At 49.4% G+C, this 25,051-nt stretch overlaps 2 protein-coding genes across 4 annotated transcripts in view; one reads left to right on the forward strand and one right to left on the reverse strand.

The window, feature by feature from the left end:
- Abhd12 (abhydrolase domain containing 12, lysophospholipase) overlaps positions 1–2,825 on the forward strand; it is an 86,702-nt gene extending 83,877 nt beyond the window's left edge. For both annotated transcript variants that reach the window (XM_070006627.1, XM_070006628.1), the window contains exons 12-13: positions 70–197; positions 2,157–2,825. In XM_070006627.1, coding sequence (XP_069862728.1) covers positions 70–197; positions 2,157–2,196 — 168 coding nt within the window. In that variant the 3' untranslated portion in view covers positions 2,197–2,825. The remainder of the gene's footprint in view (positions 1–69; positions 198–2,156) is intronic.
- Positions 2,826–5,104: 2,279 nt separating this feature from the next.
- Pygb (glycogen phosphorylase B) overlaps positions 5,105–25,051 on the reverse strand; it is a 46,972-nt gene continuing 27,025 nt past the window's right edge. For both annotated transcript variants that reach the window (XM_070006629.1, XM_070006630.1), the window contains exons 8-20: positions 24,562–24,705; positions 23,978–24,070; positions 22,503–22,649; positions 21,270–21,433; positions 20,740–20,854; positions 19,743–19,844; positions 18,890–19,037; positions 17,188–17,246; positions 13,129–13,270; positions 10,940–11,147; positions 9,506–9,640; positions 7,153–7,219; positions 5,105–6,507 (exon numbers count right to left, since the gene is read on the reverse strand). In XM_070006629.1, the coding sequence (XP_069862730.1) occupies positions 6,355–6,507; positions 7,153–7,219; positions 9,506–9,640; positions 10,940–11,147; positions 13,129–13,270; positions 17,188–17,246; positions 18,890–19,037; positions 19,743–19,844; positions 20,740–20,854; positions 21,270–21,433; positions 22,503–22,649; positions 23,978–24,070; positions 24,562–24,705 (1,677 nt within the window). In that variant the 3' untranslated portion in view covers positions 5,105–6,354. The remainder of the gene's footprint in view (positions 6,508–7,152; positions 7,220–9,505; positions 9,641–10,939; positions 11,148–13,128; positions 13,271–17,187; positions 17,247–18,889; positions 19,038–19,742; positions 19,845–20,739; positions 20,855–21,269; positions 21,434–22,502; positions 22,650–23,977; positions 24,071–24,561; positions 24,706–25,051) is intronic.

The following is a 25,051-nucleotide window of genomic DNA, read 5'->3' on the forward strand; positions in this document are numbered from 1 at the left end:
GGGAGACTGCAGGGGAGACTTGCTCAGGCCCCACCCTCTGGGTTCTGACCCATCTCTTCCTCTCTCCAGCTCTACAATATTGCTGCACCATCTCGAAGCTTCCGAGACTTCAAAGTTCAGTTTATCCCCTTCCACTCAGACCTTGGCTACAGACACAAGTACATCTACAAGAGCCCTGAGCTTCCTCGGATACTGAGGTGAGAACTCTTCTCACCTGGGCAGCAGTGACTCAGAACTAGATATGTTTGAGCACCTGAGGGAGCCACTGGGTCTTGTGAGTCGGGTTCACAGTGAGAGTTTTCATTGACGTCACTCTCCCTGGACTGTTGTGGTTAAGGTGGGTAGTCTCCTTGCTACACAGTTTATATATGCCAGTGCCAATGTGGAGGAGCTGGCCACACTGGGTACGTGCACCATCCCCACTCCCAGACGACCACATGTGGATAGGAGCACTCAGATACCCTGCCTTTGCAGAGTGGCCCTCGGGGCCCTTTCCACTGCAACCTTCCCAGCTGCTACCTTTGCAGGGGGCTCTGGCCTTGGCTTTTGAAAAAACAGCTGGCCTCCAGCTGCTTCTTGAAGCAACACTGTTTCTTGCTGCCCACACCAACCAGAATCTTGGGCAGGACATGGGCTGCAGCTCAGAGAGCCAAGGGTACCAACTGGGGCCTGGGGCAGTGTTTCACCGTACCCCCTTTTCCACTCCTAACCCCCAGGTTTCTGTCCAGACTGCTCCCAGCCTCACTTCCTTCCTGGTCAGATGACATAGGCCCTTGCAGTGCTACCAGTGTGTATTCCTGAGCAAGATGTAAACCTCCTTATGCTCAGGGTGAAGGAGTCACCAGCCTGGGCTGTTGCCCAGTGCTGGGACAGCAGCCACTGGGTTGCAGAGACTTCTATGGTTGGTCACGGTGCTAGTCATTTTTGCTCTCTTGTGCAAATTGGCTTTGAGAAGCAGTTCAAGTGAATATCTTCCTGCAGGCAACCAGAATTGGTTGCTGGAGTTGTCAACCCAGGGAGGTGTGGCCCACATGGAATTCTACTGCAGACTAGCTGCCTTCAAGAGCTCTCAAGGCAAAGGCAAAGCTGCATTTCTTTAAATTGCAGGAGTGGGGAAACTCTTAAATGCCAAGTGCCCTTTGATAGTTATAACTAATACACAAATTATCAATACAGGAAGACAGCTGCAGGCAGCTGATGAGAAGCATGATCAAATGATTTTGAGTGCCCTATATGACCCACAAGCTAGCTGTTGCCCACTCCTGAGGTTAACTTTTTTTTCTTGTTGTTGGTCCTGGGGCTTGAACTCTGGGCCTGGGCGTTGTCCCTCAGCTCTTCTGCTCAAGTTGAGTGCTCTACCACTTGAGCCACAGCCCCACTTCAAGTTTTCTGGTGGTTAATTGGATATAAGTCTCATGGACTTTCCTTCCCAGACTGGCTTTGAACCATAATCCTGATCTCAGCCTCCTGAGTAGCTAGGATTACAGGCACAACCTTTTATTTTTGTTTTTTTCTTTTTGTGCTGGTCTTGAGACTTGAACGTAGGGCCTGGGTGCTGTCCCTGAGCTTTTTTTGCTCAAGGTTGGCACTCTACCACTTGAGCCACAGCTCTACTTCCAACATTTTTTTTTTAAAGTTTGTAAGAATCCCATGGACTTTCCTGCCTGGCTTGGCTTTACACCTCAATCCTCAGATCTCAGCCTCCCAAGTAGCTAGGATTACAGGCATTGGCCACCAGGGTGTGGGTTGCTGAGACGAGAAATGGGGTTGAAACAGAGGTATTCTCTGGGATTGTCATTTCCCCCCATTATAAAAGAGGTATGGCAGAAATTTTAGGTGTGAATATATTTAAAGTTTGTATCTTTAGTTGTACAAAGGGGTCTCAGTTTAACATGTCAGTTTGTGTACAGTGCATCTTAACCAATATTACCGCTCTCATCCTCTGGCCTAGCTCCAAGCGCCCTCTCATTCTGTGTTGGGATTTGACATCACGTGTGCCCCATGGGTCCTACAAAAAGAGTCTGTCCTGTCCTCCTGGGGTTCTAGTCTGCTTTCTCTGGTGGCTTCCACCTCATCCGACATCCACTGAAGATGCAAAGAACAGGTGCTTTGCTCTGACTTGAGATTCAGCTTATGATGGTCTTCTTCTGGTCTAGGGAATTTCTGGGGAAGCTGGAACCAGAGCGCCAGCATTGAGACTGGCCTGTGAAGGGAGCATGAAGACTTGAAGACCTGCCCTCCTCCCCTTTTCCTCTGGTCAGCAGCCCAGCACCCTAGGGCTCCTGAAGTACCCACAGGAGCCCAGGAGTCCAGCACACTTGGAGAGAGGACTGAGATGCAGCAGGCAGGGACGGAAGTCACGCACATCTGTGGTACAGTGTGGTGCAGGTGGCTGGAGCCTGGATCTGTGGTGGGCATGTGGCCCCGCTTCCTCCAGCTTCCACTCCCGAGTTCTTGTTGGGAAGATTTTGTGACAGCAGTGGTGTCACCTGGTTGATCCCATACTTCCTGAGCTGAGCACAGGAGCCTGGGAGGGGGTGTGGGGTCTCAGGACAACTCTGGGATTTCTGGCGACACGGCTGAGAATGTGGAAAGACTGTTCTTTCTGCCTTCTCGGCACATGCAGAATCTAGTGTAATGGTTCCATCGTCCCTTTGGCCCATGTACCTGCTTGCCTTCCTCGGCTGTTTCTGCCTCCTCTGGGTGCCCGTTTACCCACAGAGGGAAGGTGCCCAGATATGCACTCCTTCCTAATCTGTCCACCCATCCGTCTAACCTGGCCGTAGACTGAGCATTTATTTAAGAATAAAATTGTGGTGGTGGTCTGTTTGTGGTTTTTCTCTACAAAGCAGGAGTCGGTGTTACCTCTTGATGGGATGTTTACCCGGGCCCCGACCACAACCCCAGTACTGTCCTGGACACACGAAGTGGGTATAGGGCTGTTAAGTTCCCATTCTCCTCTCACCCCTGCCCCCCCTCCCTTTCCAGATGCTAGGGCTCTTTCTGATTCAGGACAGTATTTCCAGATCTTGCAGGTAGTCTTTTCCTAAAATGCAGTCCTACTTAAGTGACCCTTTCCCTGCAGTGATTGATTATGGGTATTGGGCTTTGTCACACACACACACACACACACACACACACACATGTATATGCATGTATATACATATATATATGTGTGTGTGTATATATATGTATACATATATATACATACATATATATATATGTATATATCTTCTTAGAGAAAAGATTAAGCCTCAAGGCCAGGGACTTTGACATGGACCAAGAACATTGTCTAATTTGTTCACTGGGGTATCTCTTGAACAGATGTGCTTTAGGGCCTTTTTTAATCAAACCAGCCCTCCCTGTAGCTGTCATGTCCATTAACGCACATATGCCAGTATAGTGAAGAGTCAGGTATGTAGTCACATCCCAAGCCAAGAAACCTCTGGAAGAAGACAGCATGCATGGCTTAGTAAGAACAGGCCCATTCTGTCTATGTGATTGGAGTACACTATTTATTTTTCCACATTTTGCATATGTAAGACATAAGGGTCCAAATCCACCAGGATTTCCACCTGCCCTGAGCCTGGCCTTTCCCTTGTAGGTCCTCAGCTCTGGAAAAGGAGGGCTTGGCCACTTGCCTTTCTCCGAGCTCTGCTGCCTAGCATTAGCAGCTATAGACCAGCTGGACATCCCAAGGCCAGCACAGGTTATACCCTCCCATTCTCAGAAGCTGTCATCGATTCTCAAATATTTTTCCCTCACCAGAGTTGAAACTGGACTCCCGAGTTTGTGACAAACGCATTAATTCTTTCTGGCCAAAGCCCTGATCTGACTAAAGCATGTCCATTTCCCAGAGCTTAGTGTACGTACGTATTGCCCCAACTTAGGGAGGCCATCAAGTCTGGAACACCCCGCACCCCCCCTCAGCTTCCATGTGTCACTCTGGTCTGTGCCGGTGGCCTTTGATTCACAAACATAGCTCCTGCATGTGCCAGCAGTGGCCTCAACTACAGTCAAGCTGGGATCCTCCTGCCATCACACACCATGGCTTCCAGCATACAAGTGAGGTGATGTTCCCTGATTCTTCCCAAGCCAGTCTTGTCTTTCTCCCGCCCACTTCTCTTTCTGTCCTGAAGACTACCTCAGATTCTTTGGTGGGAGTGGGGACAATGAAGCCAAATATAAAGATTTAAAATACAAGCTGTTAGTGCTGTTTGCAAGTGTTTTAACAGGCTGACTGAAGGCGAATTACAAGAGCTGGCAACAGCTCTGCTGTCATCTACCAGATAATTTGAGCCAAGCTCCCCACACCCAGTGGGGTCTCAGAGCCTTTGGCTGCAAGATCAGAGTGTGGTCAATACGAGGCCCCTGGGGACACTGAAGGAAGCTGTGCAGAGGAGGCATGCTCTGAAGGTAAGCACTGTGCTGTCAACTGTGTAGACAAACGTGTCCCAAGAGCCACGGACGTGGGGATCACAGATGTCCTGGGTTATTTCTGGAGGGGGGGGGAAAGTGCAGCATCAAGCTGTGTGGCCATAAGCAGGAGGTCTACAGCCCTCCTACCGGAATATACACATCACCCCACAGTACTCAGGTCCTTCCTGATTTCTTTTTGCAGTGCTGGGGGTTGTAGTGCTGATGCAGTACTACTGAGCTACATTCCTGCCCCTCCCTCTTGGTTTTGGACTCTAGCTGTATATACAATTTAGCAAGAACCATTTGGTCCCCAGAGCACCCCCCCAAAAAAAAAAGGGTGGCAAAGGCAGCAAGTAAAAAGAGGCCAGATACAGTTCACACTAGAAATGCAATGCTTGCTTTGTCCCCAGAGGAAAATGTTCTCACGTGGCTAGACTTGACTTTTAAGAGTGAGTGGGATTTCCAGGCACAATGGCTCTAAGTCCCACACTCAGTGGAGATGAGAATGAATCTGTCTGCAGTCCCAGGATGCTGGGCCACAACTCAGCCCAGATCTTGGTTACAGAGGGAAGAATGAAGTCTATCTGTGTGCGATGCCAGCCCCAATTTATAGGCCCCGTCCTCTCGCTTCCCATGGAAAATTCAGAGTTGAAAAGACAGTGAGTAAAACAGACAGCACATCAACTGACCATGGACATAAAAGTTTAATCTGTTTCTTTTGAGGCAGTAATAGCAAGTGGCAGGGTGGCAGTCACACACAGTGGCTTTAGGGAATACAGCCTCATGCATGGGGCCACCCCACAGGGCAGATGACCAGCCCTAGAACTTGTCCCCACCCCAAAGAATACCACAGTGGTTCTGGTGAGTTTTCGTGGGAAGATACTACTGCAGGCCTGGGATGAGGGAAGAGCCTCATCCCACACCCAGGTCCAGCATGCAATGCGGTATGGAAGCCTCCAGAAAGATAGATCCACATGATTTCTCCAACTATCACCCATGGTAATGGGCAGCACTGAGGCAGGTTCTACCCTGACTCATAGCTCATAGAGGAAAGGGATGGCTGAGATGGGCTCAAGCTTGCATTCTGACCAGGCTGCTGTAAGAGCAGAGCAGAAATGTCTCCTCTGGGTTCACTGGTGCAGATGCCCCCACAAGACTGTTGCATTTATGGAACCTCAGGACATGGACAGTAGGTGTCTAGAGGGCTCAGATCCACACTAGGGCAGGATAGGCAGTAATCCTGTCAGGAACACCTCCAGATACAACACTGACTATGGAAGTACAAGTTAGAATTGCTAAAACAAGAGAAGGCTTCAGCTACTTTATTCCTTTGAAAAAGCAGAACAAAACCCTACATCAGTCAATCAGCTTTGTCATAACTAAGGCCTCTTGAGATGTGGGACACGGGTCCTTCCCTAACGGTCCCAAGCACCTATATGGCTCCCAAGATGGCTACAAAGGGCTGGGCCCACCTGGGTCCTTGACCCATTTACCAGGAGCAGAATCCCAGAGAGGGGGCAGAAGAAAGGCAGCTGTGGGGAATGAAGTCTGAAGGGTCCAAGTCTTCCCAACAGGGCCAGGAGGCAGAGCTGGGACAAGGAGGCCCTATGGCTAGTGGCCCACAGGCTTCCAAACACAGGTCTTCAGGCTTCACCATGGCCACCTGACCAGACCTGAGAACCCAGATGCTCAAAACTAAAGACCTAAACTCATGGCAAGATGTGTACAGTTTCTTGGGGGGGGGTGGCAGCTGGCTCCATCTCTGTTCACATCTGGGGCCATCCAAGACCACAGATGCTGCAAACTCCATTATTTCCTTTATAGGAAACCAGGAGGGCAGCACTGAAGAAAAGTAGGACCCACCAGCTGCTGGCAGGGTGTTTGGAAACTGAAGTAGTCAAGCCAGATGCCCACTGGTCCTGCTACGTGGGGTGCCTAGTCCTTGGGGAGGTTGGGGGGCGGGATCTGCAGGTCAGAGGGCTCCACACCCCAGATGTCCCGGGCATACTCCGTGATGGTCCGGTCACTAGAGAACTTGCCCGAGCAGGCAATGTTCTTGATGACCTTCTTGGTCCACTCTGTGGGGTTCTGCAGGGGAAAAAGAGGCTGATAAATCTTTGGCACCTTTAGCAAGGCTGAGGTCTCCTAGTTGAGCCTGAGTTTCTACAACATAAGGAGTGTTCCCAGATGAGCTCTGGGCCCCTGGAAAGCCTGACAGAAAAAGAGGAACTTAGAGAATCAGAAAAGCTACACTGCAGTTAAAAAGGAAGACTAGGAGGGTTTCTGTCCTGGAAAAACAGTATTAAGGTAAGCAGTTGCCTCAGGTGGATTCAATACCCTCAGACAAAGGGTCCCCTTTGACCCAGGGCTTCATAACAGCTCCTCCAGAGCTTCAAGCTGCTCCTAGGCTACAGCCAGCACCGAAGAGGCCTCCATGATAGGGTCAGACTAGAGGTCAGCCCAGACTGAGGAAGGCTTCTCCCTGGGGCCTGAAGGGTAACTCGGTTTCTAGGTCTCCCATTTCTGGTCTTGGCTATCAGGAGCCATTTCCCCAAAACAGGAAATGACCGCAATTGACCTAGAAGCAGGTGGGACCCACTGGTGAAAAAACTGAAACCCCTCTGGCCTTAGCCAAGGGCTTATTTCCACTATGTGAAGAATCTGACCCAGTCAGTCCATCACTTCCCCAGAGACCCAGCTGCTCTCTGCTGGTCTCTGGGCCTTGAACCTTACCCGGTACAGCTGGTCCACCTGGGCCTGGCATTCCACGTAGGCTTCATAGTCTGCAAACACCTTGAACCTGAAACAGTGGCAGCAGGCTGGGTCAGGACAGCAAGCGGCAGGTGCCAAGGAATCCTACCTGGAACAGCCACTGTTGTCAGAGGCCAGTCCCTCAGCAGGGTCAGGAACTACCCATCTGGCCCTCACATCCTAGCTCTGTTGGAGACCAGAGTGAAGGACCCCGCTGTGTTTGTGGGCACTAGGCTGCACCAGATCCATTTGTCTACAGGGCTTTTCTGTGAGTAACATTATTGTACTGGGAATGCTGTTTTAGGGAAATAAAAACTCATTTCAGCACACTATTCCTTTAAGGGACTAGCATTTACAGTGCAACTAGCATGGGTGGTCGGAGCCGTACATGCTCGCACATTCTGCAGACTGAGCCATGAGCCCACTTCACCTGCCATGGCCAAGAAGCTCTTGCTGAGAGATGGCACCTTCTTTAGCATGTGTTCCCAAGTCTGAGAACTGATGACATAGACAAAAGTGCAGATTTATGAATTATTGAAATGCATTTCAGTTTACTATTGAGTCCGACGCACAAATTATAAAATTTACTGTTTGTATGTGTAGGGTGTGCATGTGCACGCACGTGCACTGGTACTGGGGTTTGAACTCAGGGCCTGGTGCTCAAAGCTTGCATTGAACCACATAAGACACAGCTTCACTTGTGGCCTTTTGGTGGTTAATTGGCAAAAAGACACAGACTTTCCTGCCTGGGCTGGCTTTGAACCAGATGATCCTCATCTCAGCCTTCTGAGCAACTAGGTTTACAAGCATGACCCACTAGCACTCAGCTCTGAAATTCACTATTTATAAAGATCCTCCTTGTTTGTAGAATGTAAGATGTAATGTAACAACTGGAAATTTTATTCCATTCTCTTTGAACTTCTACTTTCAATCTATTCTGCAAAGAATTTTTATCATAATATATTTTTGTGCCTGGTTTTGGTTGAGCATCCTGAAATACTTATCTGTAACAAAAATCATTTAGAATTTTTTTATGTCATAAAAAATGTTCATTATAAGCCATCATAAGCAGGAGAGTATCCAGCTTTAGCACAGATATAAACAAGGATCATGATCTTGTCTGACTGAAACCAGCTTGGTGACAGTCTTAAAAAAAAAAAAAAAAAAAAGAACAGGGGCTGGGAAGGTGGCTCAGTGGTAGAGCACTTGCCTTGCAAGCATGAGGCCCTGGGTTCGATTCCTCAGCACCACATAAGCAAAAAGAAAAAAAAGCCGGAAGTAGCGCTGTGGCTCAAGTGGTAGAGCGCTAGCTTTGAGCTGAAGAGCTGAGAGACAGGGCCCAGGCCCACAGTTCAGGCCCCACAAAAACAAACAAACAAAAAACTAGCCCAGTGGGCTGGGAAGGTGGCTCAGTGGTTAAGAGTGCTTGCCTAGCATGCATGAAACCCTGGGTTCTATTCCTCAGTACCACATAAACAGTAAAGGCCAGAAGTGGTACTATGGCTCAAGTGGTAAAGTGCTAGAGTGCTAGCTTTGAGCAGAGAGAGGCTCAGGGACAGGGCCCAGGCCCTGAGTTCAAGCCCAAGAATAGGCAAAAGAAAAATAACTAGGTTCAACTTTTACCAGTAGGAAAGGATGAAGAGCTGCTATGAGAAGAGGGCTCTGCTGGCCTGTTAGGTAATTCAGATCAATTTTAACCCTATGTTAATTGCACTGTAACTAAATGCCAACTGTAAGTTTAAAGTGTCATTTGTGTGTGTGTGGTTTTTTGTTTGTTTTTGCCAGTTGTGGGATAGAACTGTCTCTGGGCTCCTTTTGCTCAAGGTTAGTGCTCTACCACTTGAGCCACAGCATTACTTCCCGTTTTTTCTGTGACTAACTGGAGATAAGAGTCTCACAGACTTTCTTGCCCAGGCTGGCTTCAAACCATGGTCATCAGATCTAAGCCTCCTCAGTAGCTTGGATTATAGGCATGAACCACTGGCACCTGTGGGGTTAATTCATTTAAATTGCAGTTCCACAGCCCTCCCTTCTTGGTTCCTGTGTTGCCTGTGATCCCTGGACGCCCTCTACTGGCTTCCAGCCAACCAAGGGACAAGTCTTCCAGCTTCCAGTTCCCACAGTCGTCCATGAACTCTCACCAAGATACTGCCAGAGTCCACTGTAAAGCCTTACACTGTGTTTGGCTGTCAGGTCAGCTTAGATAAGGCTTCATGAAAGCATATGTCTTGTCCTCCAAATAATATAATTCTCAGCCCACCAGAAGGACCGTTCGTCCCAATGGTGGCAACTATGCAGCTGATGGGAGAAGCAAGCAAGAGGGAGAGGCACCCACCTGTCATGGTACATTAGCATGTTGACCACATCCTTGAAGCAGTCTGGATCCTTAGGAGAAAAAAAACCACTGCCAATCTGGTCCACAGCCTGTCTCAGCTCAGGTAGGCGTTCATAGAACTCTCTGGCATTGTACCTGTGGAGAGATTTGGTGCATTAGTGTCCCAAGACTGGCAGCTTTGGAGGACAAGTAGTGTACACAGACCCCAGCTTGTATCTGGGGGTCCAGAACAGCAGCTATCATCTATTGGCTACCAACCTTTGAGAAATGGCTGGATTAAGTGATAACATACCGTAAGCCTTTAGTTTCAAGCAATGCTGTTACTAAGCTGTGCATGTATGACTCACATTGTATGACTCACATTGTATTTCTATGAATGAAGCTGAGCCGCTCAGACTTGCCTTGCTGTGAAATCCTAGGCCAAGCTTTTAAAAATGCAGAAGCTTCCCTGAGAGGATCACCTTCTCTGGACCCAAGAATGAAGGAAAACCAAACTGGGTAAGCCAGAGCCAGCCATGGTCATCAGAGGGCCTGGGTGGGGTAGCAGGCTTGAAGACCCCAGGACACAGCACAGGCAGGAAGATGCAGGTGGAAGCCTTGTATAGGCTCTGGGTGATGAGGACACAGTTGAATTTTGAGGTACATTTACGGGTGAACCCTAGTGCTATCTTTAAAGTCTTGCTGACTCCTCAAGACCTTTAAAGTCAATTATACAATACTGCCTTTTTCTTTTAAATCTTCCTTCAGAATGAGGGTCAAGGTCAATGAAGCAGGGAAAACTAGAAATTTCAGTCAAGAGATGGGGAGCCCTGCATGGGGTCCTAGGGCAGAAAGAGGGCATTAATGGAAAGACTGGTAAACTTAAGAATACAACATGGACTTTCATAGCTAGCAGTATTCTGCACTATGGCTTACTTTAACAACAGGGAACTGGGAGAAGGCTTACTTTAACAACAGGGAACTGGGAGAAGGTAGATGAAAGCTGTATAGGGTGATTACGAAGTTTCTGCAAATGTAAAAGTATTTAGAAATAAAAAGATAATTGACAAGTTAGGCCAGGGATCAACAGTGAGGCCCCAAGTCAACTGTGTGCTTCTGGTAATGCAGGTGTTTGCTGTGTCTAGCACTAATGTCTAAGCAGTGTCTGTCCAGGAGGAGGCCCTTCCCCAGTAGTGACGAGTAAAGCCAGCCCTTCACTGGCCTGAGGCCCAGATGCTATGGACTGTCATAGAAACAAGTGCCAAGCTCCTACCCCAGCAGCCTCGCAGGTATCCAGCATCCTTGAACCTTGAAGGGACTGATCATCTCACTAAGCACATAGCCACTGGAAGGCCTTTCGGCCAGCCTTGGCCCCTTGCTCCATGCTGCTGTCCACAGCTTCTTCCCCAGAGCTGCCACATACTTCATTAGCATACATGGAGGACTCTCACTCACCCTTTCTGGTCCAGAGCCTCAACATCTTCTACCCTCATGCCAAAGATGAAGAGGTTTTCGACCCCAGCTTCCTCAGCCATCTCCACATTGGCCCCGTCCATGGTGCCAATGGTGAGCGCCCCATTGAGCATGAACTTCATGTTGCCAGTACCCGAGGCCTCAGTGCCCGCAGTGGAGATCTGTTGTGACAGGTCAGCTGCTGGGATCACTGCGGAGGGCAGGGAAAAATCAGCACCAGGCCCTGCTGTCTGATTTATACAGCTGCACTCCCTTCCTCCAGCTCAGGGACAGCCTGCCACTGAGCTTGCTGCAGGACAAGCCAGCCATGGGGGACCCAGAGACCAGGCAGCTGTCTCCTTCCTGGTCCAAAATTAGGGGGTCCTCTTCTTGATCAGTTCAGTCTGAGGCAGGGAGCCTAAGATAGACCATTGAGGAGAAGACCCAAGTGGCATAGGATTTTTGTGCTAGAGCTTTCAGGGACCAGACCAATCTAAGTCAAGTGGGAGTCTTAGTCCTTGCTTGCTGACAATGTGGTTCTTTCATTTTCACAACACTGGTATCTTACTCAATTACCTGATAAAACTCCTTGGATCATGCAAAAGGAACCTGGACTGCTGCAGGCCCAGTGGCTGTGAAAGGCTAAGATTCCCATGCTCATGAGCACAGAAGCTACTGGGTGTGTACAGAATGGACCCTGTGCTCTGAGGTGGCAGGCAGGCTAGACGCAGCAGCCCCTTGGAAAGGGCTGTGTTCTTATACACCCTGGCTGGACACCTTGGTCTCAATGTCCTCAGCTGAGACAAGGCCCAGGTGTGTCGCTCCCAGGTCCTATGGTCTGCCTGTGTATTCCCAGGGCAAGTCTAGGGAGCCAGAGAGAAAGCAAGAGGCCCTGGGCTGAAGTATCAGATAGGTGCCCCATGGCCAGTTCTGAAGATGGAATAGATCAGCTGATCTCAACGTGAATGTGAGGAGGAGTTCAAAAAGCAGAAAGGGGAGGAAGACAAATGAGAAGTTCCAGAAAGGTCTAGCAATATGCCAAATGTCCAGGCTAACACCTAGACAAACCTCAAACCTCCCTACTCAAAAAAAAAAATTTGGGGGGGTCCGGTCCTGGGGCCTGAACTCGGCCTGGGCGCTGTCCCTCAGCTCTTCAGCTCAAGGCTAGTGCTCTACCACTTGAACTACAGAACCACTTCTGGCTTTTTTCTTTTTGCTTATGTGGTGCTGAGGAATCGAACCCAGGGCCTCAGGCATGCAAGGCAAGTGCTCTATGTGGTGCTGAGGAATCGAACCCAGGGCCTCAGGCATGCAAGTCAAGCGTTCTACCACTGAGCCAACTTCCCCGCCCCCTCCCTACTCTTTTTAAAGTGCACTACCACTTGAGCTCTGAGGAGTTTGTTGTTGTTATTGTCGTTGTTTTTGGTCTTGGTCTTGTTTTTTGTTTTTTGTTTTTGAGGTCTTGATTCCTTTGCCTGGGCTAGCCTTAGACATGTGGTCCTCCTGCCCCCACCTCTCACACAGCTGCATGCACCACCATGCCTGGCTCAAGCCCAGTTACTTAAGCCTTCCTGGAGACCTCTGTGCACCAGGCAGTTCATAGGGCTGGTTCTTCTTTGAACGCAAAAGAAACCAAGTCAGCCTGTAGTCTTTACTATGATGGTCTGGAAAGCAGGCACAAAGATGTCTGTCTGATGCAAAAAGCCAGGCTGGAGGTATGGCTCAAGTGGTAGAACTCCACCCAAGCAAGTTCAAATGCTAGGACCAGCAAAGAGAGAGATAGAAGGAGGGAGAAAGGGAGGGAAGAAGATTGAAGAAGAAACCTAGAAGCCAACAGGTAGTGGTGAGCAGGGAGGGGAAGGCAGTAGGGAGAAGCCACTAGCAAGATGCACATCCTTCTAGCAAGAGAGACCCAAGAGCAGCAGGCACAGCTGAGAGGCAGGAGGCTATAAGGTGGGAGAACACAGACTAAGGCAGATTTGAGAAGGTCCAGAAAACGAGGACATTGCAAGCATCACGGTCAAAGGCTCTTCTTGAGCATGCTGCATGTGTTCCACATGGGAGCAAGTACCTCCTGATGCTAACTGAAAAGGAGAATGATCCTGGCCAGTACAGCCTACCCACTGGCCACAGGCCCCAGGCAGGAATCTGCCAACCCCCCGGCCCCACCTCCCTCCCTTCCCCCGTGGTACCTTTCTCAGCCAAGGACACTCGGTAGTTCTCCAGGAAGATCACTTTGAGTTTGTCACCCACAATGGGATCATGATTGACAACATCACCAATGGATGTGACCAACTTGATGATCATCTTGGCCATGTGGTAACCCGGAGCTGCCTAGAAAGGAAGGTGAGGGTTAAAGGTGAAATGCTTTGTTCAGGGTCCATACTGGGGCAGGACCGCTGGCAGTGCCGAGGGGTCTCCAAGTGGGTCAACCAATAGCTGTGGCAGCCTAGTGCTGGGCTAGCCAGTAGACAGCAGGCCATGCCCCATGTTGTGGCCCTGCTGGTTTGGGGAAGAAGGCCTGGCTCTGCCGGAGGACAAGGCATCTACCAAGCCCTCCTCCGTGGTCATCTCACTTGTGATATCTGTCACCCTCGAGTTTCATTTTCTGATTCCAGCCAGCATTTCAGAAATTGCAAGATAAAAGAAACAAGGACTTCTAGAACTGTTCATTTACAGGAAATACAGAAAACTAAGCAACATACTGACCATACCAGAGGGATATATTCAGAAAAAGCCAGCCTAGCGATAATAACCCAGTATCTGTAACAAATGTATTGAAAATAAAATCTTAAAAAGGTGTGTGTGGGGGAGGGTCAGGCGCTGGTGGCTTATAACTGTAATCTTAGCTGGTGGGAGGCTGAGATGGGAGAATGGCAATTGGAAGGAAGCCCAGGCACACTCCAGACCCCTTCTCCATCAACAGCTGAACTTGGTGTCACACACCTGTTTTTCTCAGCCACATGGTATGCTAAGATTGGGAAGATCATGGTTCCAGACCAGCTAGGTAGAAAAGTCCAAGAGACTTCATCTCAGTGGAAGAAGCAGGGCCTGGTGGCATGTGACTGTTATCCCAACTACAACAGGAAGCATAAAATAGGCAGACAGTATAGTCCAGGAACTGCCTATGTAAGAGGCAAGACCCTATCCTGTCTCAAAGATAACCACCAAAGGGCTAGGGGCATTGGTAAAGCACTTGTGTAGCATGTATAAGACCCCGAGTTCAAACACAAGTACCCACCAGAAAAGGAAAGGAAGACATGAAAAAAATATATTAAGAAATCAAGGTCATCTAGCTGGGCACTGGTGGCCCAGGCCTATAATCCTAACTATTCAGGAGGCTAAGATCTGAGAATCATGGTTCGTTTGAAGCCAATCCTGGGCAAAAAACGACTTGAGACTCTCATCTCCAATAAACTACTCAAAAAAGCCAGAAGTGGAGCTGTGACTCAAGTGGTAGAGTGCTACCCTTGAGTAAAGGAAGCTCAGGGACAGTGCCCAGGCCCTGAGTTCAAGCCCCAGAACTGGCAAAAATAAATAAATCAAGGTCTATATCCACTAATCTCAATACAAGGGCCATATCTGGGGTCTTGATTAAAACATTTAAAAATACTTGTGGGGCTGAGCACTGGTGGCTCATGCCTATATTCCTAGCTACTCAGGAGGCTGAGATCTGAAGATCATGGTTTGAAACCAGCCTGGGAAGGAAAGTCCATGAGAATCTTATCACCAATATAGCAGCCAAAAAAAAAAAAAAAAAGCTGAAGTGGAGTTGTGGTTCAAGTGGTAGAACTCTAGCCTTAAGCACAAAAGCTCAGAGGCAGCACCCAGGCCTGAATTCAAGTCCTAGAACAGACATCAAAAAAATGATTTGTGAGGTTGGGGATGTTGCTCAGTGGCAAAGCACTTGTCTAGCATGTACAAGGCCCCTGGGCCTATGCCCAACACTGACCAAAAAACAACCTTAGCAATGGTTCACGCTCCAGAGGTTTAGGCAGAAGGATCCTTTGAGCCCAGGTGTTCAAGGCCAGCCTGAAAGCCAGGTGCCCGTGGCTCACGCCTGTAATCCTAGCTACTCAGGAGACTGAGATCTGAGGATCACAGTACAGAGCCAGCCCGGGCAGAAAAGTCGTGAGTGAGACTATTATCTCCAATAAACCACTAGAAAACCAGAAGTGGTACTGTGGCTCAAGCAGTAGAGCGCTCACTTTGAGCTGAAGAGCACAGGGACAGCGCCCAAGCCCAGAGTTCAAGGCCCATGACTGACAAAAAAAAAAAAAAAGGCCCGCCTGAAAATATAGAAAGATCCTGTCTCAAATAAAAATAACAATTGTGGCTTTACTAAGACAAATAGGTACATGGTCCCCGAGTGGATGGTATTTCCTGTTCAGTGAGTGGGTGTAGTGTGTGGTGATGTTTAATAGAGCCTTGTAACTACTGTGGTTTTGATGTGACCTCTTACGAGGAAGGGTGAACTATTCAAGAGTCTTCATGTTTGGCATATGCTCTGAAATGGAGATGGAGATGGGTTTATGGATATAGTGTAGACTTCTTTTCTCCAAGTTTCAAGTTTTTCATAGTAACATTTAAAAACTTTTGCTTGTACTTAGATTTGAACTCAGGGCTTTGTGCTTCTAGGCAGGCACTCTACCACCTGAACCATGCCTCTAACCCTTTGTACCTGGACCATGACCCTATTTTCACCTCTCATGTACCTGGGATGACAGGTGCACACCACTACACTCAACTTACTGGTTGAAACTGGGAATGGAGGAGGAGGTCATAAACTTTTTGCTTGGGCTGGCCTCAAACATGATTCTTCCCATCTCCACATCCTAGGACAATGGGCACTAGCCACCACTATGTATGTTACATACTGAAATATCAGTGAACAAAGACAGCAGGATATCCAAAATTGTTTTAAAAATACAAGGTGATGCTAGGTGCCACTGTGACTCCTGTATTCCTAGCTACTCTGGATGCTTAGATCTGAGGATTGCAATTTGAAGCCAGCCTGTGCAGGAAAGTCTGTGACACTCTTATCACAACTTAACCACCAGAAAGCTGGAACTGGGAGATGCAGCTCCAAGTAGTAGATTGCTAACCCTGAGCAAAATAGATCAGGGACCGTGCCCAGGCCCTGAATTCAAGCCCCAGAACTGGCATTAAAAAAACAAAAAACAACTAGGTGATAGAGTGGGAAGAGACAAAAACAAAGTGAGATGAGGGGGGTATTGGCTTGAGGAGGAGCTGTCTCCCCTGTGGCTACCTTTACAAGTGATAAAAGTCCAAGGGAAGATGCTGCTGACCACATATATGGTATATATGTGCACATCGGAGGGAAACTAGGAGGACACCAGAGGGAAAACATACAACAGCAGGACCCATCAGTTGCACTGGACATTGATTAAAACAAATTAAGCAACTCAACGGCAGTGATGGGAGGGAGGGAATCAGAGAGAAAGAGGAAACAGCTGACACTGAGCAAAAGGAAAGGAATGTACATATCACCTGACATGGAAGAAATAACTATTGTCAAAGTTCATAGAACTCAAACTTTACAGACCGTGATAGAGACAATTTGCCCTAGGAAGGTTAGAATGTCTTTGTGACTTTAAGTATACTATCCCACAATACTGTGAAACTTATGTAATCACTTAATCACAATAAAAAAAATTGCAAAAAAAAAAAAAAACCCCAAGGGAAGGACAGTTCTGCAAGCCAGGGATAAATACCTGTGCCCTCTCACATACACCAGCCTTATTACCTGTTGACCTGCCCCATGGTCCAGGACCACCCCATATCAAAGCTGGCAATCCAAGTAGCCCACATTCCCCAGTGAAGCCCCGGCCACTGGCCAAGTCTAAGGAAGCAATGACACCATTCTTGTGTCACACTAACATGAAGTGAAACCATACTGAAGTGGATGCCTGTGGTAGATAAATCAGCCACAGCAATGCAGCATCCTGATCACAAAGCATGAAATCCTGGGAGTAAGCTGGGACAAGGTGTGCACCCTCTAAGGGGTCTCCAACATGCCCACTGGGGACTCCTGTGGGCTGGGCAGGCAGGACCAATCCCATTTCCTCATGTTCAGCCAACCCTGTCAAGGGCTTCTCTCATCCATAAGCACCCCAAAAGTTAGGTGCCCCTGGCATTGTGTGTGTGTGCTGGCATCTGCCTTCTGAGTGTGGGGCCATGTGGTTATCCTGGGCCCAGGATCAAAACAAGTGGAAAAGATGTTACCTCACCTTTCCCCCTATCATAACGGTCCTGGGCACAAAGGCCTTGGTTGGGTCCTTCTTTATTCCTGCAGGACAAAGGGAAGAGGTTCAAGTGGGACAGTGTGAAAGCAGACATCCCTACCCAGTATTGTACAGTGACCCAGCAACCTAGAGTGTGGACAGGTAGGTTTGGCAAAGCATGTTATGGTGTGAGAAGCACAGGTAGGTGGCTGCAGCAGGTGGTCCCAGCACTGCTAGGAACTTAGTACATAAGTTCTAAGACCACTGCCATTGAACCACGCAGACACCTTTCCTGGAAGGTTCAGGAAAAGCCATGCCTGTGTTTCCAGGAAAGCTCAACCTGCCAGCCTGTCTGGCCCTGGTCACCAGCATTCAAGGGTAGAGAGAACACGAGAACCCAAGGTTTTTGATGTGTGTTTTAGCTTATACAAGTTATGTAGTGGAAGATTTCATTGTTACCTTTCCATGGGAGAACTTTTTTTTTTTGTCCGTTGTGGGTTGAACCTGGGCCTGGGTGCTGTCCCTCAGCTCTTCAGCTCAAGGCTAGCGCTCTACCAACCACTTGAGCCACAGTGCCACTTCCGGCTTTTTCTGGTGCTGAGGAATTGAACCCGGGGCCTCATGCATGCAAGGCAAGCGCTCTACCGCCACTTGAGCCACCTTCCCAGCCCCAGAACTCACGTTTTTAAAACATACTGTAAATGTGTTTTGATGACACTGAAAGAGGGCATCATCAGCCCCTGAAGTAAAGAGTGAGACCCGGTCCCCAGACTGCCTAGCTGGGCCATGGGGGTATGCTAGGATTTAGAAATGTCCCTAAAGGCCCACAGGCTAAAGGCTTAGTTGCCAGCATGGCAACTTCCTTCCAGTAGAAGGAAGTTAGGTCACTGGAGGGACTGGACCTACTGGGACCCTGGTCTCTTCCACTCTCTGCTTCTTAGCAGCCACGGGGTGATCAGGCCTCCTCTCTCACATGGTCCCACTATGATAAACTGTGCTGTAACAGGGCCTACGGACTATATGCTGAAACCTTGAGCAAAAGGAACTTTTCTTCCTAAGCTGACTGTCACAGCAATGGAAAGCTGATGGTATGATAGGCATATATCACCATGCCTGATTTACGGTCTTTTTTTTTTTTTTTCTTAAGCGAGAGGACCTTAAGAGAGCTGGCCTAGAACTTGCTATGTAGCCCAGGTGGTCTCAAATTCACAGCCTATTACTTTAGCCTCCTAGTGCTGGGATTACAGATATGTAACACCATGCCTGACTTCATTATTACTATTTGTTGCTGGTACTGGAGTTTGGAACACAGGGCCTGCCTCACGCTCACTCAGCTTGTTTGCTTAGATTGGCTTTTTGCTAGTCATTTTTGAGAAAGAACCTGGCATACTTTTCTGCCCAGGCTGGCTTATAAGCTAGGAGTACAGGCATAAGTCACAGGCACCTAGCTATTCTAATTTTCATATGTACAAATTAAACGCCGCAAATAACCACAGCCTTTTCAAACAAGGTAAAACTTGTAGAAATATTAAGCTTAAAGTTGAAACTAAGCCTGCCTTGGAGCCCACAAAATCCTACCTCCCCTGAGGCCCTGGCCTCCAAGGTCCCATAACCCCTTCAGCTTTAGTTTGTGTGCTTATCGATCACCTGAGCACACAGAAAAGCATGGCCATGTATGAAAATAAAGCTCCCTGGGACCCACACTCACGGTTGTACAGGGTGATGATATGCAGGCAATTAAGCAGCTGCCGCTTGTACTCATGGATCCTCTTCACATGCACATCAAACATGGATGAGGGGTTGATCTTCACCTTGTACTCCTGCTCCAGGTGGACAGAGAACTTCAGCTTGTTTTCCTGGGGAAAAGGTAGGAGAAGAATGGCCACAAAGTTCATACAAACTTCCGGGGAAGCTCTCTAGGATCCCAGTAACTGGCTTTCCATTCTGCCCAGAGAACACCACTGCAGGCAGAGGACATCAGGGGAAGAACAGAGAACAAAGGTGACACTGAAAATGGGCATACTGGGCCAAGAGTGGCAAAAATTAAAAAATAAAAGGCCTGGGTGCAAACCTGGTGCATAACAAGAAAGCAGAAGGGAGGGACTGGTCAGTGTTGTGGAGTCAGGGTGAGGCTTGGGAATGAGAAAAGGTTTCAGAGACTGAAATGGAGATGTTTGGTGCTTCTGAGACCACTGTAGGCATTTGAGATGGTACTCAAGGCACTCGTCAACACTGAGGCGACACTCCTGCCAGACATCATATGGGTGATAGAGACCTGGCTCTAGTTTAGTGATGGATTCCCATGGCAGGTAGCTTCCAGAGACTTCTCTACTCCCTGGTGGCCACAAAGTGAGCAGGATTAAGCTGAGAATGGCTGGGGGCTGCTAAAACCGGCCCACTGATGACCGGAGGTCAGCAGAGTCCTCATCTGGAAAGAATGGATCCCTAACTCCCTGATCCCTGGTGAGGGGCTTTTCCAAGGCCCTTGAGGGTGCCGGAAGGGCCCACACAGGCTGCGGTATGAAGCAAGAGAGGCAGACTGAAGTGCTGTGCAGGCCTACCTGCTTGGCCTTGGCCACGTCCCTGATGAATGCCTCATCACTGACCAGTGGCAGCAGCTTCTTCAGTTGGCTCAGGTCAGTCAGGAAGTCCTCTCCAATTCTCTGGAAACATGAAATGGACATGTAGCATCTGTTCAAGCACTAGCTTCCTTCCGTCTGTCACCTCATGCCTCTGCTTCCTCAGGACCCTCACTCCCATGGCCATGTGGCATGGAGAGCCCTGCCCTGGCTTCAGCTTGCTCAGTGGCTCCCCCAGGAATGTCCAAGTCTAACATCTCAATCATGTCCGATGAACTCATCAACTTCCCTCTGTCTTTGACTCCCATGATCGTTGACTGAGACGTCCCCTCACAGGCTGACACGTGGGACCAGCAGGAGTGAGGGGGTGTCTTCTCTCATAAAGCAGCAGTTTCTAACTACCTAGCAGAGGCTCCAGGGCTGACTCGGCCTATCTGTAGCATCTCTTTGTCTTCTAGATCCCAAGGAGGCCCTGGCAACTGTATCATATCTCCTCTGTGTTGCTCCTGGGAGAAGCCCTCCCTGATCTGAGCCTCTGTCAGGCAACCTCTCCACAGCAGCCTCAGGGTACTGCTGTCCTTTTGAGAGAGTCCTTGGGTACCACACCCACAGCCACCTGTGCAGGCCTGACTCTTGCACAGCGTCCGTAGGCACATGGAAAGAAGCTGTAATGGCTTGGGCTTCCTATCTCCCCTAGCATAGTCAATGAGGCCCACGGCTGCCCCTCAACAGCACCCTGGCCCCATCCAAAGCCTATGCAAGCTTCTGAACCTGGACACGTGGCAGGGGGAAAGAAGTCTATCTGTGCCCAGGAGCCTAACCTGAGCCTTTCCAGGGCCAAACTGCCATGGGTTCACAACCACCACTCAGTGAAGGGCTCAAGGATGCTGCCAGTGACAGCTACAGCCTGTAATTATGGTCCAGGACTTCCAGTGTCCCCTTGTGTCCCAACAGGACACAAAGCCAGGCCAAGACTCACTTCCACGATGATGTCCGCCAACCCAGGGTTACACAGCAACAGCCACCGCCGAGGGGTGATGCCATTTGTCTTATTCTGGAACTTCTCTGGCTCCAGCTCATAAAAATCCTTAAAGCTACAAACACAGAAAACAGGAAACTGTCACAGATGCGTAAATGAGAATGTAAGGTGGTTCTCAGGAGACCCCCGTGAAGTCCTGAACTGGCCATCATGCTGCGGTCTTAGTGCTCATGGGTCATCTCTAGCCCCTGACCACCATTTACCCAAGCCCTACACAACTCCCCAGATGAGGTGCTGGTGGAATGTGGTTGGCAGCAGATAGAGCATTAACTCAACTTCTGACTGTACTGCCCAGCACCACCCTCTTGTCACAGGTGAGCCTGGGGGTAAGGTGGGTGCCTTCATCTCACAAGTGAGTGGCGCGGGACTGTGCCAGGTATCTTGGTCATGTGTGTGTAGCAGACAGTTCTCGAGCCAAGCCTAGGTATTGGAAAGGTGCCCATCCAGCTCTAGGAAAGCCTCTCACTCACACAGATTGCTTCACGATCTCTGAGTGGATTCTGGCCACACCATTCACAGCGTGGGACCCAATCACACATAGGTGTGCCATGTTGATTCGCTTGCAGTCTCCTTCCTCGATCACAGACATCCTTCTCAGGCGGTCTACATCCCCAGGAAACAGGGCAGCTATGTGCTGAGGCCAAGAACACAGAGCAAGGGTGTAGGTTCAACACCTCACAGCAAACCAGGGGACAGCCCACCATATCTGCATGAAGCCCAGGGGCTGCTACACACAGACCTGTACTCAGAGACCCTATGGGGCCCCACATCCTGGAAGGATGATCACCCTCACAGGCTTCACCTTGGAGGAGGTCCTGGGCCTGGAATGGGACTTACAAAGCTGCACTAAGGACAGATACTGGCAGGGTGGGGATGTGCCATTTATTTTACAAGGAAGAAGCTAGTACAGTGCCCCAGTAAGCTAAGCAGCACTCAACTACATTTCCACCAACAGGATGGCTGTTTTCTCACACAAAGGTTAAAAAGGACATGGCAGGTCAAGTGCCATAGCTCACTCTATTCCTAGCTGGATGAGAGACTCAGACTGTGAAGACTGTGATTTAAGACCAATCCAGGCCAAGTTCTTGATAGCTGGACATGTCCTACTAGCATAGGTACATGTCTGGGCAGGAAGCAACAGCATATATTGAAAATAACTAGCTGGAGGAATGGCTCAGCAATAAGAGCACCTGCCTGGTGAGTGTGAGGCCCTGAGTTCAAACCTCAATCCTACATACTGGCATAACTCACGAACAGTCCTTGCCTAGTGTAGCCTTGGGTTCATCCACAGCACCACATACATACGATACAATTACCCCTGAACCCATGTTCCCTGCTTCTATACCATTGTCCTCTCTGCAGACAGCACAAGAAGGACAGATGGGACTGTTGAATCTTGCCAAGTTGTCAGGATACACACAGGCCAGGAAGGGATACTAAAATCTATCTAAAGCCATCTTAGAAATGGACTTTAGAAGACCTGAATCAATCAATCCCACAATACAGTGTGGAAGTCAGGCAGTAGGCAGCCAAGAATTCTGCCAGGTATCAGTCCCTGGTCCCCAAGGAGTAAGCATCTCCTCTCCCAGGCTAGAGGGGAGGTGGGCCTCCCCCCAGGCCAATGCTCACATCCAAGCGCCACTGGCAGATGGCAGTAGTGTAGATGATGCCCCCCCACACCACTGCCCACTGGCAATGCTCACATCCAGGTGCCGCTGGTTGATGGCATAGATGATGTCCAGGTGCCTTGGCAACAGCTTCTCAAACATGGACACAGGCCAGCGCTCCAAGGCCTCAGGCAACACAGTGTGGTTGGTGTATGCACAGGTCTTCTTGGTGATTTCCCAGGCCTAGACATTGAGAACAGCATGGCAATTTTGTTTAGAAACAGATCCCTAGGCAGGCAACAGTCTAGGATCACAGGCAGACCCTGGAGCCATCAGGAAGTGCCCACTGGCACTATCCCTGCTCTGCAGGGCTGGTCTCCTCTCAAAGTCTATAGTTCCACTGCTGACACGACACGCCTAAATTTTATATCCTCTTGTGTGAATAAATGCATAACCTACTCCCTGAGAATCACCTTTTCCACTCTCAGCAAACCAACAGAATGCTGAGCAGTTTCTATTTATTTCTACTACATTATCTGTGACCTGCAGTATGGAGGGAGATGGTTATCATGTGGCCTCATCCTTCACTGACCTGGACTAGGTGCGGCCTCACAGGGAGTGCACACAGCCCAAGGCCAGTCTATGAATGGAGTAAAAAAGTTACTTCATATTTTATGTTAATATAGTTAAAGCCCTATTAATAAAGTCCTGCTATATCAAAGAATCTAGGCCCAAAGAAATTAGGCTATGAGAACAAGTTATATTAGAATAATGTCATACTAAGAATGAAATATACATATGTTTTATATGTATTTCTTAACACTCCTAGGGTCGTTTTCACCAAACTTTAAGAGAATAAAGCACATCCAAGAATCCCTAAAAAGTGGGCTGGGAAGGTGGCTCAGTGGTAGAGTGCTTGTCTTGCATGTATGAGGCCTTGGGTTTGATTCCTCAGTACCACATAAGCAGACAAGGCCAGAAGTGGCACTGTGGCTCAATGGTAGAGTGCTAGCCTAGAGCTGAAGAGCTCAGGGACACTGCCCAGGCCCAGAGTTCAGGCCCCACACCTGACTTAAAAAATAAATAAAGAATCCCTAAAAAGTGTCAGAATCGGGGCTGGGAAGGTGGCTCAGTGGTAGAGTGCTTGCCTTGCATGCATGAGGCCCTGGGTTCGATTCCTCAGCACCACATAAGAAAAAAGAAAAAAGCCGGAAGTGGCGCTGTGGCTCAAGTGGTAGAGCGCTAGCCTTGAGCTGAAGAGCTGAGGGACAGCGCCTAGGCCCAGGCCCAGGCCCCACGACCGGACCCCCCCCCCCAAAAAAAAAGAAAGTGTCAGAATCTTTTCCTCATTTCCTGTCTCCAGCACCCTTGTCCTACTGTGTTGCCATTCCACACAGTGTCCACCTCTTGGATCCATGGCCTCCGTACTCTCAAAGGTGAAGTCCTCAGCCCTGCTGAGGCTGGGGAGGTGCCACTTTCCCAGGACCAGCTCACCCAGTCATAACCATAGCAGTGCAGGCTGGAGGGCTACAGAGAATACCATCACCCTGAGACCTGGTCTCTTTACTCACCTTGTCCCAGTCCACCTTCTCCACATCTACCAGGATCCGCATGAGCTCAGGAATGGAGAGGGCAGGGTGGGTATCATTCAGCTGGATGGCTACCTGCAGTTCACACAAGGGGTGCTGTTCGGTTGACTCGTCTCTTGTGAGCATCCAGTGATTGGTGTAAAGGATCTGCCTAGCAACTCCAGCAGCCTCAGAACCCGGAGGGCCTGGGGAACAATCCAGGAGGGTGCTACTGGCTCTACAGCCAGCCATGCTCTGCAGGAGGCGGCAGGGGCTGCAGGACCCATGCCCTCCCACACAGGGTTTTTCCCCTGCTAAGCTTTGCTTAAGATGACTTCCAAATGCCAGGATTTGCCAGAAGAGCTCTTCAATGTGTCCTCCCTGCCTCGGCTCTTAACACCAGTGCTTGTCTAGCTCCTGAGAGAGGACCCTGAATGCAGTCCTGACCCAGGATGATGAGACCTTGCGACACAGGCACACTGCCAGCCTGCTCCAGCCCCTCCCAGGTTATGAGGAAGAAACCTCAGGAGTCTAAAAATAACCTGTGTCACTGCCTGCACGGGGCTTCCTCCCCATCAATCACACACCTTGTCGGGAAATGTCTCGAAACAGGTTCTCACTGGGTCCCGGCAGCCAAACCTAGATGACTTAAAGCGGCGAATGATGTCCTGGAGGGTAGCGGCTACCACGAAGTACTCCTGCTTCAGGCGGAGTTCCTTCCCCTCGAAGAACTGCCAACACAAAATTGACTCACCAGCACAGGCCAACCACAGCCAACGTACCAGTTCAGGCTGGGGAATGCCAAACTGGGAGGGGTTCTGCACAACCCAATTGTCCCTACTGTTCAGGGTTCATCTGATCCCCATGGGAGGCCCAGGTCGGACACCTAGCTCAACAATAGGTGGCCAACCCAAGCCTGCCTGACACCCAAGCCTATGTGTGCACCTTCTGAACACAGGGAAGGAAGGGCAGTCAGCACAGGGTCACCACTTGTATGACAAACCACAGGACAAACATCGTAAGAGGACAAATCCCACGAGGAGCCCCAGCTAAGCAGAAACCAGCATCCAGCAGCTC

Source organism: Dipodomys merriami, unplaced genomic scaffold (genome assembly GCF_024711535.1).
Source record: "Dipodomys merriami isolate MVZ:Mamm:240054 unplaced genomic scaffold, mDipMer1.0.p SCAF_7, whole genome shotgun sequence".
Lineage (NCBI taxonomy): Eukaryota > Metazoa > Chordata > Mammalia > Rodentia > Heteromyidae > Dipodomys > Dipodomys merriami.